Below are 19,021 nucleotides of genomic sequence, written 5' to 3'. Positions count from 1 at the left end.
CTCCCTCCCTTCCTTCCTTCCTTCCTTCCTGCGGTCTAGGGATTGAACCTACTGGCACTATCACTGAGCTCCATCCCTGCCCTTTTTATTTTTGAGACAGGGTCATGGTAAATTGCCCAGGCTGTCCTCAAACTTGTGATCCCCCTGCCTTAGCCTCCCCAAATCACTGAGATTACAGACATGTACCACTGCACCTGGCTTAAATACTTAAATTATGCCTATCACATATTCTAGACATTCTACAATTTATTCATCCTAGGGAAAAGAAAGCATATAACCACACAAAGACTTGTGTATACATAAAACAAAATGTGACTAAACTACAAGGAAAAACAAACACACCTATAATCTCAGTAGAAGATTTAAAAAAATTTTTTTTTAGTTGTAAATGGACACAATATCTTCATTGTATTTATTTATTTTTATATGGTGCTGAGGATTGAACCCAGTGCTTCACACATGCTAGGCAAGTGCTCTACCACTGAGCTACAACCCCAGGCCCTCAGGGGAAGATTTTTAACACATCTCTTGGGGCAACTGGTTAACAAGCAATCAAAAACTGAATGATAATAACAAGAGAATTCAAAACATAGTTAATAAACTATTTGGCACATACAGAATACAGAAACTACAGTTGCACAATTCTTTCAAGAGTAAATCAAACATTTGAATAGTTGAACATAGGTATAATTGGATTGGATGCTTGTCGGCATAAGGTTTATGTATTAGGAGCCTGGTCCCTAGTGTGGCAATGTGGATGCTGATGGAACCTTTAAGAGGTGGGGTCAAGTACTTAGTCCTTAAGTCATTTGGGATATTGCCCTACGAAAGGAATGCTAGTCTCCTGAAGGGAGTTCTTCCAAGAGTAAGTAGTTATAAAAGCCTGAGCCTGACTCCTGAATCTTACTCTGGCTTCCTGCTTCAAACTGACAAGCATAAAGGGAGGTGGAACAGAGTTGAATGGGAGCCAAGTTTTTGTATTCTATCGAAATTAAGTTGGCATTAATCCTAACTAGATTGTTATAAAATAAGATGTTAATTGTAATCCCTACAGAAACCACAAAACATGCTCAGACTTGTATGTTAATTTTCATAGCACCTTCATTTATGATAGCCAAAAAGTAGAATTAACTTAAATGTCCATCAGCTGATGAATGGATAAACAGTATATCACATACCCACAAATGGAAATATTATTCAGTCACAAAAAAAAAAAATAAAGTACTGTTACATGTTACCCTATGGATGAACCTTGAAAACATTATGCCCAATTTCAAAAGCCAAACATAAAAGGCCACATATTATATGATTCCAATTATACAAACTATCCAGAATAGGCAAATCTATATAGACGAAAAGTAGATGAGTGTTTGCCAGGGGAGAGGAGAGCAGAGAACTGAAATTAACTGCTCACAGGTACCATTAGCACTGTTTAGAGAATGAAAAGCCAAGCCAAAAATAGAATAGAAGGATTCATGTGCCAAAGACTAATTTCTGAACTCTTTACAGAGCAGTATCAAAAAAGATAGGCAATCGAATAAAAAAACAGACTTGGAAAGGCACTTCACATAAGTATTTATCAGTGTTCAGTAAACATAAGAAATGGTGTTCAATTTAATCATCAAAGGATATGAAAATTATACCATAATTAGATATCACCACAAAACTACCAGAATGGTTAAAATATAGAAGCCATGATCAAGTACTAGCTAGGATGTACAGTAATTAGAACTATCATATTTTGCTTGCTGTTGAAGGGTAAACTGAAATAAACATTTTTAAAAATGATTCAGAAATATTTACTCAAGATGATCTATGACCTGAAAGTTAACTCCAAAAATAAAATTTTATATATAGACAAACTGAAAGACATGTATGAGAATGTCTGCAAGAAAACTATTTATTATAGCCATGAACTGGAAATAGCATATTTCTCTAACAAAATAAAATATACTGTTTGCAAATAATTATATAGCAATGAAAATAACCTACTAGTAAACATAATCATGAATACATAATACTGAACACAGAAAATCTGATGCAAAGGAATACAATAAAATGATTCTATTTGTAAAATTCAAAATGTGGGCAAAATACCTATGGCATTAGAAGTCATGATAATTGGAAAAAGAAAGTAGCAACTAGGAGGAAACATGGCAATGTTCTAGTAATTGATCTTAGTAATGGTTAACTTGGTGCATCTTGGATACACCTTGGTGAGCTGTATAGCTATATTTTATGTACTTTTCTGTGTTTTACTCAATTAAAACAACTTTTTAAAAGTTCATTTACCTGTTTTTTCTGTGTTCTGTTCCTGTTTTCCAGCCAATCATCCATTTGCTCCTCAATTTCTTCTATAGAAGTTCCATGATCATAAGACTGAACATACGTATTTTCTAAAGGCATGTATACAGGAAATTCGGGTTTTGGTTTTTTAACTTTCTTCTGTTCTAAAAAATATTTAAAAGAACCAGTTATTGGATGTCTTAAGAATAAAAAGGATTTAAAAATATTCTAATAGTTTAGTCATAGACCATATCATGAAAGAACACATGGACGATTTTTTTAAATCAAAACAGAAGTTCTTTGTTATGAATAACCTGCTGCAGTTTTCTTGTATATTAATCACTGCATTATTTTAAAATAAAACTTAGATGCTAATAAGATGATTATGACATTATCGTTGTATCTTTAGTTTTCAAAGTACGTTTCACCAAACATTTCATTTTGGCACAATAGAAAGAGCTTTAACTTCATGTCTTAATCCTATGTTTAACATGTATTAGTTGTATAATATTGGGCAAGTAACTTAATACTTAGGATAAGTATCCATTTTTTTCTGTAAAATAAATTGGCTCTCAATAAATAGTATACATTTATATTTTCAATATTCTACAAAGACAAAAATATTAGCTGGCAACATCAGGAATAGTTATAAATACAGTCATGTGTGACATAATGATGTTTTTGTCAATGAACATATTGCCTAGTGACATCATAGCCATCTTTGTATGTGTAAGCCCACTATGATGTTCCCACAATGATGAAATTGCCTAATGACACATTTCTCAGAATGTATTCCTGCTAAGAAATGCACAACTGAAAATGGCTATCAACTCGGCTCTCTACTACATCCCATTCTGATCAGCGACTCAACATGAAGAAGTGACTCATTCTTAATTACTATCATCAAAACTTACCAAGCCTCACAACCATATTTCCATCCTCCTGTATTGGCATACATTTGATTATGTGTGCTATAATGCCAATGTAATAAAATCAGTAAATACTGAACCCATAAATATTTAAATTCAATGAGAAAAGGATTTAATAAATGATTCTGCAAAAATGGAATACTAATTTGAAAGAAAACTGGACATAATCTTGTAAACATTTTGTAAAATAAATTCCAAGTGGATAAGAGAGTTTATTTTGAAAGTAATACAAATTTTACAAATGATATTAAAAATGACATTTTTAAAAAGGAAGAGTACATCTTAACTACTGAAAACCCAGGTTTTTCAAAAGACAGATGTATCAAGAAAATAGAACATAGAATAAACGCATCAAAAAGACAAAATATAGAATAAACCTATCAAGAGACAACAGATTTCAAAAGAATATTTGCAATTCAGAGAAGAAACAGAAGATTAATATAAAGAGTATAATAAAGAGATTAAATAAATTGACAAGGGAATAGGCAACCCAATAGAAAAAAATAGGTAAAGGTCACAAATAGGCAATACACAGATGAACAAATCCATTTGGCTGAGAAACAAGAAAAGATGTTCATACTCTCTAAAGGTTAAAGAAATGCAAATTTGAGCAATGTCAAATATGGTTGTGAACCATCAAATAGAAATTTAAAAAACTAATAATATGTGTTATTGGCAGAGAAAAAGCCATCTCTAAATTGGTGGTAAAAATGACAATTATTATAGCCTTATAGAAAAGCAGTCTATAAACATCTATTAAAATTAAAATTTAACCTTTTCCCTAGCAACAAAAGTATTAGAATGTAATTGTATGTGTGTATGTATATGAGTATGTGTGTGTATAACTATTTATTATTTTCTTTAGAGAGATATAAAACTAGTAACAATAAATGCTTATTAGTAGGAGAAATGACTGAATAATTATTGAACATGCATCCACACTGAGAAATATTAGATCCACACTGAGAAATATTAGATCACCACTGAAGTAGAGCTACAGCAACTGACTAACAGAGATTCCATGAATTTCAATAACAAAAGCAAGATGAAGAAAAGCATATAAGTCTATACATTCAGGCAAAATAACACATCTCCAAATCCCTATGTGTACATATCTGTATATGTTTGTATATATTACATATATTCATGTGAATATATTTGAATATTAGTCTATAATCCATATATAAAAAAATATGGATTAATATACTAAGGTATGTTGGGGGAAAAATGAAGGATAGAGGAAACAGAGACAAACAATTAAGGAAAAGAGAAGAAACATCACAGTAAAAATAAATAACATATGAATGTATTTTTATATACTTTAAAAATTATTAACATAAACATAAGATTTAAAAAGGTGATACAACATAAATCTATCTGAAAGTGCAGATTTCTAAAACCACATGTCAATAGCTTAGTAAATTTTAAATTCTGTGCCATTTTAATAATGTAGGGCTAAGTTTATATCATCTAACGTTTTATAATTGGCAAGATTTTACATATATTTTTAAAAATAGGTATTTTCAAAACTAAATGTCTTTTAGAAAATATGCTTAAGTAAATTAAAGACTTCTATTTGCTAAGCAGTCTCATCATTCCTCTAATTCTCTATCTTTAGTAACACCTATATAATCAGCATGGATCCAAGCATCATGAATTCTGGAAGTAATGAACATATCATTATTTATACTTCATTCAGGAAAAAAACAAATCTCAGACTATTTTTAGCAATATTATGAAGTTTATATGAAAAATTCTGAGTTAAATAAAACCATGGAGTATCTTGATGCTGGGGAGGGGGGCCTTATTAAAGTTTCTTAAATTTTGGCATCAAGTTTAGATAAATTGATTCCAAATGATAAAGGCCTGACAAAGGCAAAAAACAAAATCAAACCAATTAACTAAAGAAAAAATCAAATAACAAAATAAAAAATAAACAGCAAAAAAGCAAAAGTAAAACCCTGATTCATTACATGTCTGGTGAAGAGAAATGGTTTCTTCATCCTCCCAAAATTAATTCAGTAAGATTATCAAAGGAATGATAAATGAGCCAATTATCATTTTAAGGGGGTCCTTCAGTTTAATGTTCTTTCCAAACAAAGTGGCAAGGACCTTGGACCCAGGAATAAACAAAACAAAAACAAACTAATTCTGGGACAGTGTAACTCTGTAGTGGAGCATTTCCGAGTATGCACAAGGCCCTATTCAATCCCTAACACCACAAAACAAACAAATAAACAAAAACATTCTGGCACAAGTAGTCTGTTTATTACATATTTGGAAACTTAAACAACTCAATTTATAAGCCAGCTACTTTGATCAAATATTTTCTGTCTCAAAGTACAAGTGTTTATTGTGGCAGGACACATTTACCAAATAGTGATTAAGGTTCTTTGGTCAGGAACTTCAGGCTATTTTTCAGGTCTTAAGATTAATACTTGTACCTTGATAGTATTGTACAAATTAAGCAAGTCACAACATCTTAAACGTATCTTTTTTTTATCACACACAGGTAATTTTTCTTGGGAAAATATTCTGACAATAACAACCATTGTTTCAGGCAAACAAGTCAGAAAAAAACTGTAGCCACACCCTCTTCCCCATACCTCTCATCTCTGTAAAGGCTAATGGGAAGATTAGACTTCTGCCATTACCAGCCTGCAATGAGGCACTCCAACTACCCCACCAGAAGGATGTGAGAGAAGGCTGAGAGGTAATGAAGATTCTCCCCTCCCTCTGTGGAGTCAGTAGAGACCACATGAGTAGGCTGGACTTTCAGGTCTACTGGGAAGTAATAAGGTATCTGTGTCTTTCCCTGACATAATGGTTTCAGAGGAAGCCTAGTGAAGAATCAGGGCTTTCACAACTGCTTAGTGGCACTTGGAATACCACCTTCTATAATATCAAAAGACAGATTGGTAAAGCAGATGAAAATCATGGCTTATGTATATGCCATCCACAAGAAACTCACTTCAAATATAAATACAGGTAGGTTGAAAGTAAAAGGATTGAGAAAGATATACCATGCACATATTAACCAAAAGAAAGCAGAGGTACTCAATTAATATCAAAGTAGACTTCAGAACAAAGAAAATCTGGGATGAAAAGGGATACTGTATAATGACTTATAAAAAAGGTCAGTCTACCAAAAAGACATAGCAATCCTAAATGTGTATGCACCCAAAAACAGAGCTATAAAATAAAATGCAGAAAACTGATGGAACTGAAAACAAATTCAAAATTATAGTCAAAGACTTCAACACCCCTTTCTTTATATTTAAAAGCATAACTAAACAGAAGGTAAGAAAGAATATAGAACTAAACAATATCATCAATCAACTGGATTTAACTGACATATGTAGAACATTCCATTTAACAAAAGCAGAATATATATTCTTTTCAAATATATGTGGAATATATGCCAAAGAGAGACAATATCTTGGACCATAAAACATACATTAACAAATTTAAATTAACTGCCATCAGAGTGTGTTTTCTCATTAAAAGTGAATCAAGCTTGAAATTTGTAATGAAAAGGTAAAAGGAAAATCCCTGAACACTAGGAAATTAAAGAACATAATTTTAAATAATCAATGGATCACACAGAGAAAATCTCAAGAAAGAAAAACAATGAATCTGAATCAAATGAAATTACAATATATCAAAATATGTGGGACATAGCCCAAACAGTAGAGAGGGAAATTTATTTATTTATTGATACCTGGCACTGTTTTTTTTTTTTTAAATTAACTTTTCAACCATCATCTGAAAAGAAAACATTCATGGTAACATCCTTTAAAATAGCTCTGAGCAGACTGTGGTTGTAGCTCAGTGGTAGAGAGATTGCCTAGCATGTGTGAGGCACTGGGTTCAATTCGCAGCACCACATATGAATAAATAAAAATAAAGGTCTTCAACAATTAAAAAAAATAAATTAAAAAAAACCCAGCTCTAATAAAGCATGGCCACTACTATGTATCATAAAGCAGGTACAAGAAGTTTTATATTCAGAGTATGATATAGTACTGTCCTACATCTATGATACTAGAGGACATAATTAAAAAGGCATTATTTGAGACTTGATTCTACTTTCCAGCAGAGGCCCAAAGGATGGTACGACACAGCTCTGTAAAGAAGTGTACTTCCTTAGGATTTCCTTTCATTGGTGGCACAGTTCCCAGTACTCATTCGTAGAGAGGGAGATTTACAGCACTAAGTGTTTACATTGAAAGAGAGGGAAGGCTTCAAGTCAAATTCTAAATGTCTACATAAAAAAATTAGGAAACAAAGATGAAAACAAAACTGAAATGCATTCTGCTGTCATGTATAATTAGAACAAATAAAAAAAAGATAAAAACAAGCCTAAAGCAAGCAGAAGAAAGGAAATAATAAAATCAACAAAACTGAAAACAAAAACAAGAAAAAAAAATCAATGGAAAAATTCTTTGTAAATATTAATAATTTTTAAAAACATCTGGCAAAATTGATAAAGAAAAAAGAGAGAAGACAAAAGTTACCAATATTAACACTTTCTGAAAAGGGGGAAATCATAGGACATACAAACATGAAGAGAAAAAGTGAGTATTAGAAAAACTCCAGATATATAACTTTTTTTTTTAGTTGCCAGTGGATTTTTTACTTTATTTCTGTATTTATATGTGGTGCTAAGGATCGAACCCAGGGCCTCACACATGCCAGGCAAGTGCTCTACCACTGAGCCACAATCTCAGTCCCTAGATATATAAATTTGATGATTTATATGAAATCAACCAATTTCTCAGAAATACAAATTATACCAACTCTCCATGAAATATATATATGAAATTGATATTTGAATAGCCTCATCACTACAAAGGAAAATTAATTCGTAATTTAAAAACTTCAGAAAAAGATAAGCTTAGGTGGTGTCACCAGAGAACTCTGCCAAACATTTAACACCAATACTACACATTTTTTAGAAAATAGAACACTTCCTAATTTATTATATAAAGCTAGTATTACTCTGATACTAAGGTCATACAAAAAAAATATAAAAGAGAAACCTAATATTATAGTTGGAATGCTTATGCCCCTCCAAAATTCATGTTGAAACAATCTCCAACAAGATAGGCTCTTTAAGAGGTGATTTGGTCATAGAGGATCCTCCCTCAGGAATAGGACTAAGGCCCATATAAAAGAGGCTTCATATAGAGGCACCTTTTCCTCTTCTATCCCTTCTGCCATGTGAGGACACAGTACTTGTCCCCTCCCCAGGACACAGCAACACAATACCATCCTAGAAGCAGAAACTAAAAGGTGAAGGAATTAGAATAGCTAAAACATTTTGAGAAAGAAGAATAAAATGGGAAGAATCACTTAATCCAATTTTAAAAGTTGTATGGCCACATAATCAAGACTATCATATTGGCAGAGGAAAAGAAATGTAGACCAATGAAACAGCATAAAGAATCTAGAAGAAAATTCTTATGCCCACACAAGTAAGTGCAACTGATTTAAGATAAATATTAAGTGAAATTCAATGGAAGAGAAATATATTTTCAAAAAACAGTGCTGAAGCAAAAAAATGAACTTCAACCTAAACCTTACAACTTTAAGACAAACGAACTCAAAATGGACCACAGAGGCCTGGCGCAGTGGTGCATGCCTGTGACCTCAGTGAGAGGCCAAGGCAGAAGGAACTCGAGTTCAAAGCCAGCCTCAGCAACAGCCAGGCACTAAGTAACCCAGTGAGACCCTGTCTCTAAATAAAATACAAAAAAATGCTGGGGATGTGGCTCAGTGGTTGAGTACTCCTGAGTTCTATCCCCAATACTCCCCCCAAAATGGATCACAAGATTGTATAAAATTATAATTTTTTTCAACAAAATTCAGGAGGAAACTTTTAAATCTTTGACCTAAAACAATTCATAGAAAACAATTAGATAATTATTCTAATTATCATTAGAATTTAAAACTTGCTCTACAATGAAAAGAAAAGATATAGACTGGGAGAAAACATTTACAAATAACATATCTGATAAGGGACTCATATCTAAAATATAGAAAGAACACTCAAACTCAACAGTAAAAAAGATTCAATTAGGAAGCAGGCAAAAGATATAAGGTTACAATTCACTGAAGAGAATATTTGGTTAGCAAATAAGCACATGCAAAATGTTTCACCATCACTAGACATCAGGGGAATGTAAATTAATACCATAATATCTCTATACAGCTAAAACTAAAAATAGTGACAATGTCATATGCCAGTGAGGATGCAGAGACCAGCATCTGCACACATTGCTGGTGGAATGTAAAATGGTACAGGCACTCTGGAAAATAGCTTTATGGTTTCCTAACACTCTAAACATAAATTTACCATATAATCCAGCAATTGCATTTTTGGCCATTTCCCAGATAAATGAAAACTAAGTTCATACAAAAAGTTGCCCATGTATAGCAGGTTTATATACAATCGCTAAAAATATAAACAACCAAAATGTCCTACAATTGATGAATGCTTAAGCAAATTGTGATACATGAATACCATGGAATATTATTCGTCTATGAAAAAATAAATTATTGGTACATGGAAAAACTTGGCATTATGCTGAGTGAAAAAAACCAATCTCAAAAGGTCACATATTTTATGATCCTCAAAAATCACATTCTCAAAATGACAAAGTTATAGAGATGAAAAATACATTAATAGTTGCAGGATATTAGGGATGTCAGGGGATGGTGAAAGAAATAGGAGTGACTGAGGGTAGAATAAGAAAAAGATAAAACAATGCTAACAATGCCCCAGTATGGACTGGGGTGGTGGTTACATGAATATATAAATATGATAAAATAGTACAGAAGTACCAGCTAACACTTTGTATCAATGTCAATATCCTGATTTTGGTAGATAAGATGTCAGCAATGACAGAAATTGAGATGAGGGTACATGGAACTTCTTTGTAACTTTCTGTGAGTCTATAATTATTTCCAAGTAAAAACAAACTGAAAAACGTTACACAATTTTATTGTAGTAACAATGAAAACAGGAAAAGAAGATCCTAATATTAGGTGACTAGTACTTGTAGTTTGGGTTTAAATTTCCAGAGACATCATTATATATAGATTTAAAGGGACCATATAGACTCAACATGGCGGCGGGCAGGGAGGCAGTGCTTTCAGTACCTCCTTAGCCACGCAGACAGAGAGACACATCAGAATGTTTGGATTATGCCTGCTGAGAAACTCCCAGCAAAATTACGCTGTAGTGAGACCTAGACGGGGAGTCTGGGATTATTGGAGGTGACAGCTTGCCCCAGAGGGGTGAATCTCGGTCACCCTGTGCGCGGAGGTGCCGACCGCCACTGAAGGAGGTGTTTCAGCACTGCCGGATACTGGATACCATGTGCGGCGTAGAGACCCTTTGAAGAGGTTGCTAACCAAGCCTTCGTGAAACAGCGGACCAACAACCAAAACCTAGACTGGGACAGACCAGACATAGGCCAGACCCACCCCTCCCATTGGTCGGACACTCCGGCAAGGCGTCTGGGGCCCGCCATAGCAGAGAGCTGACGTCACCAGAGTTTGGCGGACGGGATCCCTTCCCAGCGAAATCACTTCAACAGGTGTGTGACTCCCATCCCCACCAGATGCATACAGCTGGGAAACCTCAAAAATCTAGCCCCAGAGCTCCGTGGGTGTGAAGGTAGGGGCTGAGGGAAGCAGAGGGGACTCCCGACCACAAACCCCCCCTACCACCAGCAACGACACCCAAGGCCTTAACCGCCAGCTCCTGGGGGTGTGGCCACCAAAGGAGTCCAGGCAATTTAAGCTGACGGTTCCCAGATCGCCCGCTCCACAACCTTGGGGTCTGGGTGAACGGCAAACAGAGAGAGTGCTCAGTCGTTCGGGAAATAGGGCACTCAGGGGGGCTGCAAGTGTAACTAGATCTGTGGAGAACACCTCTGGTGAGCAGGGCCTGGCTGGCTGGCAGGAGGAAGGGGGGGAGGGGCCGGAGAAGAGAAATGGCTCTGGACTAACAGGATTGGAGAGACGCCCAGTAGGGGAAAAGGAGCTGCCTTACAGGGATTGCTGCCAGCACATAGAGGGCAGAAGCTTGGCTCAGAGGGCACAGCTCCACCTACTGGAAGAGAAGAAAATAGAACTCTAAGACTTTATCATTTTTTTCTTTTTCTTTTTTTCCCTTTTCAATTTTTATTGTTCTTTCCATTCTCCTCTATTCTACCTATTTTTCTCTCCCTCTTTTTCTTTAAGGACTTCTTCCTTCCTCTTCCCCCTAACGTTCACCCCAAGCATTACGACTTTCATTACGGGTAATCTTCTAAATGCAAGTAGGTAAATGTTCCGAGACTGTCTATATGGCTCCGAAGTACCTAGCTACTACCAAATACCCTGATCCTTTCGCCTGTTAATATCTCCCTTCAGTAGAGAAATCTTCTAAGTTGCCAAGACATACTAACCTTCATACCATCATAGCACCCAACCTAAACATAAAGTCCTAAGACCAAACAACAAATCACCATATGCCTACAGAATCCGTAAGCCTTTTATGAAACGAATGAATCATCTTTACATTACAATAAAGCCCAACAGCTCTAGACATAGTCTCCCACCACAAAGGAGAGACCACAGAGATATACAAAACCAAAACAAATTTATAGGAGAAAACAGAAGCACAGCAGTTAAACAGAGTTGGAAAGTAACGTGAACACCATGAAGAAACAAGGGAAAAAAGGATTACAAACAATGCAGGACAACTTAAATTTACAGGAGAACCTAGAGGCATCAGAAAAATGGACAGAGAAAGAACTCAAGGCATAACTGACTCAGATGGAATGGAATCATAGAGAAGTCATTAGACAGGAAGTCCAAACAATGAAAGAATACTTTGAAAATGAATTACATAAGCAGATTCAAGAAGCAAAAAATCAAATCTACCAGGAGATAGAGATTTTTTTAAAAAATCAAACAGTAATCCTAGAAATGCAGGAAACCATAAACCAAATCAAAAACTCAAATGAGAATATTACAAGTAGACTAGATCAAATAGAAGTCAGAACATCAGATAATGAAGACAAAGTTTATCAACTCAAAAAGAGTATAGTCAACTCAGAAAGGCTGGTAAGAAACCACAAGCAAAACATCCAAGAGATATGGGATGTCAGAAAAAAAACCAAACTTAAGAGTCATTGGGATAGAGGAAGGTATAGAGGTCCAAACCAAAGGAATGAGCAATCTGTTGAATGAAATAATTTTAGAAAACTTTCCAGACATGAAAGATGGAATGGATTGCCAAATGCTGGAAGCCTACAGGACCCCAAACAAACAAAACCGCAATAGACCAACTCCAAGACACATTATTATGAAGATATCCAACATACAGAACAAGGAGAGAATATTAAAAGCTACAAGAGAAAGGAGGCAGATTACATTCAGGGGTAAACCAATTAGGTTAACGGCTGATTTTTCATCACAGACGTTGAAAGCGAGAAGATCCTGGAACAACGTATTTCAAACGCTGAAAAATAATGGATTCCAACCAAGAATACTGTATCCAGCAAAATTAAGCTTCAGATTTGACAATGAAATTAAAATATTTCACGATAAACAAAAGTTAAAAGAATTCGCAGCCAGAAAACCAGCACTGCAAGGCATTTTGAGCAAAACACTACAAGAAGAGGAATTGAAAAACAGCACCCAAAACTAACAGTGGGAGGTAACTCAGTAAAGGGGAGAAAAAAAAAACCAAAAAGGAAAAACTAGCCAAATTAAAATAAATAAATAAATAAATAAACATGACTGGAAGTACAAATCATATTTCAATTGTAACCTTAAATGTTAATGGACTAAACTCACCAATCAAGAGACACAGGCTGGTAACCTGGATCAAAAAAACAAATCCAACAATATGCTGCCTTCAGGAGACTCATATGATAGGAAAAGACATACACAGGCTGAAGGTGAAAGGTTGGGAAAAATCATACCACTCACATGGCCCTCGGAAGCAAGCAGGAGTGGCCATACTCATATCGAATAAAATCAACTTCAAACCTAAGTTAATCAAAAGGGATAAAGAAGGACACTATATACTGTTAAAAGGAACCATCCACCAACAAGACATAACAATTATCAATTTGTATGCACCAAACAATGGTGCTGCAACGTTCATAAAACAAACTCTCCTCAAGTTCAAGAGTCAAATAGACCACAACACAATAATTATGGGTGACTTCAACACACCGCTCTCGCCATTAGACAGATCCTCCAGACAAAAGCTGAATAAAGAAACTATAGAACTCAATGACACAATCAATAACCTAGACTTAACCGACATATATAGAATATATCAACCATCATCAAGTGGATACACGTTCTTCTCAGCAGCACATGGATCGTACTCAAAGATAGATCATATATTATGCCATAGGGCAACTCTTAGTAAATATAAAGGAGTGGAGATAATACCATGCACCATATCTGATCATAATGGAATGAAACTGGAAATCAATGAAAAAAGAAGGAAGGAAAAATCCTGCATCACATGGAAAATAAACAATATGTTACTGAATGATCAATGGGTTACAGAAGACATAAAGGAGGAAATCAAAAAATTCTTAGAGATAAACGACAATTCAGACACAACATACCGGAATCTATGGGACACAATGAAAGCAGTTTTAAGAGGGAAATTCATTTCCTGGAGTTCATTCCTCAAAAAAAGAAAAAACCAACAAATAAACGAACTCACACTACATCTCAAAACCCTAGAAAAGGAAGAGCAAAACAACAGCAAATATAGCAGAAGACAAGAAATAATTAAAATCAGAGCGGAAATCAACGAAATTGAAACAAAAAAAACCATTGAAAAAATTGATAAAACTAAAAGTTGGTTCTTTGAAAAAATAAATAAGATCGACAGACCCTTAGCCATGCTAACGAAGAGAAGAAGAGAGAAAACTCAAATCACTAACATACGGGATGAAAAAGGCAATATCACAACAGACACTACAGAAATACAGAAGATAATTAGAAAGTATTTTGAAACCCTATATTCTAATAAAATAGAAGACAGTGAAGACATCGATAAATTTCTTAAGTCATATGAGCTGCCCAGATTGAGTCAGGAAGACACACACAATTTAAACAGACCAATAACAAAGGAAGAAATAGAAGAAGCCATCAAAAGACTACCAACCAAAAAAAGCCCTGGACCAGATGGGTATACAGCGGAGTTTTACAAAACCTTCAAAGAAGAATTAATACCAATACTTTTCAAGCTATTTCAAGAAATAGAAAAAGAAGGAGCTCTTCCAAATTCATTCTATGAGGCCAACATCACCCTGATCCCGAAACCAGACAAAGACACTTCAAAGAAAGAAAACTACAGACCAATATCTCTAATGAACATAGATGCAAAAATTCTCAATAAAATCCTGGCGAATCGAATACAAAAGCATATCAAAAAAATTGTGCACCATGATCAAGTAGGATTCATCCCTGGGATGCAAGGTTGGTTCAATATACGGAAATCAATAAATATTATTCACCACATCAATAGACTTAAAGATAAGAACCATATGATCGTCTCGATAGATGCAGAAAAAGCATTCGACAAAGTACAGCATCCTTTTATGTTCAAAACACTAGAAAAACTGGGGATAACAGGAACTTACCTCAACATTGTAAAAGCTATATATGCTAAGCCTCAGGCTAGCATCATTCTAAATGGAGAAAAACTGAAGGCATTCCCGCTAAAATCTGGAACAAGACAGGGATGCCCTCTCTCACCACTTCTATTTAATTTAGTCCTTGAAATACTAGCCAGAGCAATTAGACAGACAAAAGAAATTAAAGGCATAAAAATAGGAAAAGAAGAACTTAAAATATCACTATTTGCGGACGATATGATCCTATACTTAGAAGACCCAAAAGGGTCTACAAAGAAACTACTAGAACTGATAAATGAATTCAGCAAAGTGGCAGGATATAAAATCAACACGCATAAATCAAAGGCATTCCTGTATATCAGTAACAAAACTTCTGAAATGGAAATGAGGAAAACCACCCCATTCACAATATCCTCAAAAAAAATAAAATACTTGGGAATCAACCTAACAAAAGAGGTGAAAGATTTATACAATGAAAACTACAGAACCCTAAAGAGAGAGATAGAAGAAGATCTTAGAAGATGGAAAAATGTACCCTGTTCATGGATAGGCAGAACCAACATCATCAAAATGGCGATATTACCCAAAGTTCTCTACAGGTTCAACGCAATGCCAATCAAAATCCCAACGGCATTTCTGGTAGAAATAGATAAAGCTATCATGAAATTCATATGGAAAAACAAAAGACCCAGAATAGCAAAAGCAATTCTAAGCAGGAAGTGTGAATCGGGAGGTATAGCGATACCAGATTTCAAACTGTACTACAGAGCAATAGTAACAAAAACAGCATGGTACTGGTACCAAAACAGGCAGGTGGACCAATGGTACAGAATAGAGGACACAGAGACCAATCCACAAAATTACAACTTTCTTATATTTGATAAAGGCGCTAAAAGCATGCAATGGAGAAAGGATAGCATCTTCAACAAATGGTGCTGGGAAAACTGGAAATCCATATGCAACAAAATGAAGCTGAACCCCTTTCTCTCGCCATGCACAAAAGTAAATTCAAAATGGATCAAGGACCTAGATATCAAATCAGAGACTCTGCACCTGATAGAAGAAAAAGTTGGCTTCAATCTACACATTGTGGGGTCGGGCTCCAAATTCCTTAATAGGACGCCCATAGCACAAAAGTTAATAACTAGAATCAACAAATGGGACTTACTCAAACTAAAAAGTTTTTTCTCAGCAAGAGAAACAATAAGAGAGGTAAATAGGGAACCTACATCCTGGGAACAAATCTTTACTCCTCACACTTCAGATAGAGCCCTAATATCCAGAGTATACAAAGAACTCAAAAAATTAAACAATAAGAAAACAAATAACCCAATCAACAAATGGACCAAGGACCTGAACAGACACTTCTCAGAGGAGGACATACAATCAATCAAACAAGTACATGAAAAAATGCTCACCATCTCTAGCAGTCAGAGAAATGCAAATCAAAACCACCCTAAGATACCATCTCACTCCAGTAAGAATGGCAGCCATTATGAAGTCAAACAACAAGTGCTGGCGAGGATGTGGGAAAAAGGGTACACTTGTACATTGCTGGTGGGACTGCAAATTGGTGCAGCCAATTTGGAAAGCAGTATGGAGATTCCTTGGAAAGCTAGGAATGGAACCACCATTTGACCCAGCTATTGCCCTTCTTGGACTATTCCCTGAAGACCTTAAAAGAGCGTACTATAGGGATACAGCTACATCAATGTTCATAGCAGCACAATTCACAATAGCTTGACTGTGGAACCAACCTAGATGCCCTTCAATAGATGAATGGATAAAAAAAAATAATGTGGCATTTATACACAATGGAGTATTACTCAGCACTAAAAAATGACAAAATCATGGAATTTGCAGGGAAATGGATGGCACTAGAGCAGATTATGCTAAGTGAAGTTAGCCAATCCCTAAAAAACAAATGCCAAATGTCTTCTTTGATATAAGGAGGGCAACTAAGAACAGAGTAGGGAGGAAGAGCATGAGAAGAAGATTACCATTAAACAGGGATGAGAGGTGGGAGGGAAAGGGAGAGAGAAGGGAAATTGCATGGAAATGGAAGGAGACCCTCATCGTTATACAAAATTACATATAAGAGGAAATGAGGGGAAAGGGAAAAAAAACAAGGGAGAGAAATGAATTACAATAGATGGGGTAGAGAGAGAAGATGGAAGGGGAGGGGAGGGGAGAGGAGGGGGGATAGTAGAGGATAGGAAAGGCAGCAGAATACAACATACACTAGTATGGCAGTATGTAAAAACGCAAATGTGTAACCGATGTGATTCTGCAATCTGTATACGGGGTAAAAATGGGAGTTCATAACCCACTTGAATCAAATGTATGAAATATGATATGTCAAGAGCTTTGCAATGTTTTGAACAACTAATTAAAAAATAAAAAAAATAAAGGGACCATATATATAGAAATAAGGATGATATAGTCTGGAAAGCTGAGCTGTTTATTCAAAAAACAGTTTTAGTGATGCCAAAGACATTCTTGAAGAAATGTTGTTGAAGAGTTTAAATTGTTTTCAGAAGTATGAGGGTGGTACTTGCAGTGCTGGAGATTGAACCCAGGCAGGACCTCATGCATACTAGGCAAGTGCTCTAACACTGAGCTATAATCCAAGCCTTAGTATTTCTAAATTCATTAATTAATTCAAGACATATTTACTGAGTATGTAATATATATATATATATATATGCCTGGCATTGTTCTAGGCTCTGGGTTTATAGCCACAAAGGACATATATATATATAAGTACCAGACAGCATGAAGCTTATAAATTCACACATTATTTTGTAAAGCATAACACTAAATTAGGTATTCATTTCCAAACTAATAGGTAAATTTTTGATTAAAATTTGAATTATTAATCTATAGCCACAAACATTTATATATTCAATTAGATAAAAAACTTAATGGAATCATTTTAGAGAGAAAAGTAAAACATAGTGCATATATACATAGCACTATGATTTGAAATATTAAAGGCATTGATAATTTATATTTGAGCTGTAATATTTAAAAAATTCACTCTTTTATTATAATTAGGATAAAATATTCTTTAGGGATTTTTTATCTACATACAAAATCTTGGAAGTAGGGTTTCTACTGGGTTTTAAAACATAATATAGCTCCTAAGTTGAGGTACAGAGTTTCAATTAGTCCTATTTCCAAATATAATGGAGCTGGGGACTAATCATGCCTTATCATAAATAAAGTTATCTTCAGTTATCTTGTTATTCTCCTATCCATGAACACCCTATATATAAGGCAAAGTCAAAGTGTTTTAAATCGAAATTGGAGCTACACTTCCCCGCCAAGCCTCTTTTTTCCTCTTTCTCATTAACCTGTGAATTAATTTATACATCAGCATCAGCATCTCCTTTCTTCATGAACCCAAGTTTTCTAGGAAACGAATATTCTTTATCTTAAGGAAGGTGAATGCTCTCTCATCCTGAGACACTAAAAAGGCATATTCTGTCCCCACTGTCACTAAACGTCTCATCCTACTTTGTGTCTCCTTGGTAACCAACTTAGGTCCACCACTGGAACATGCAACGGGGTGCACAAAACAAGCAGCAAAACATGACTAATGTCGAAAACAGTATTTTTACATATAAAGATGTACTTGGCAGGAGGATTTGATAACTTTTGTAATTTTAAAATCATAAAAGTTATAGAGAAAAGAGCAAAGGAATTACTAAGTTTTACTTCTACCTTTTCTTTTATCTATTCAAATAATGACCTTTTCAGACAATATCTCTATAAAATGAGCTAAACATCTATTTTGCATTCATTGATAATGTATTATTTTTAAAAAGCTAATGAGAAAGGTAAGAAAGGATTTGAATGTTTTTGCCACAAAAAAATAAAAAACATTTGAGAAAATAGATATTTGCCCTGATTTGAACATATATAATACATACATGTATCAAAACATCACATGGTATCCCATAAATATGTGCAATTTTTATGTGTAAATTTAAAAACTTTTAAAAAAATGAGCCAGACCTGGTGGCACATGCCTGTAATTCCAGTTACTTGGGAGGCTGAGGCAGGAGGTTTGCAAGGTCAAAGTCAGCCTTGACAAATTAACCAGACTCGGTCTCAAAAAAAAAAAAAAAAAAAAAA

At 34.9% G+C, this 19,021-nt stretch overlaps 1 protein-coding gene across 1 annotated transcript in view; it reads right to left on the bottom strand.

Annotated features, from left to right (window-relative positions):
- Dnajc1 (DnaJ heat shock protein family (Hsp40) member C1) overlaps positions 1–19,021 on the bottom strand; it is a gene marked incomplete at its 5' end in the record, with an annotated part of 219,254 nt that overhangs the window by 76,796 nt on the left and 123,437 nt on the right. The window contains one exon of the mRNA XM_015495287.2: positions 2,293–2,450. Coding sequence (XP_015350773.1) covers positions 2,293–2,450 — 158 coding nt within the window. The remainder of the gene's footprint in view (positions 1–2,292; positions 2,451–19,021) is intronic.

Source organism: Marmota marmota, unplaced genomic scaffold (assembly GCF_001458135.2).
Source record: "Marmota marmota marmota unplaced genomic scaffold, marMar, whole genome shotgun sequence".
Lineage (NCBI taxonomy): Eukaryota > Metazoa > Chordata > Mammalia > Rodentia > Sciuridae > Marmota > Marmota marmota.
The sequence above is the reverse complement of the archived record's forward strand: the minus strand, read 5'-3'. Positions and strand labels throughout refer to the sequence as shown.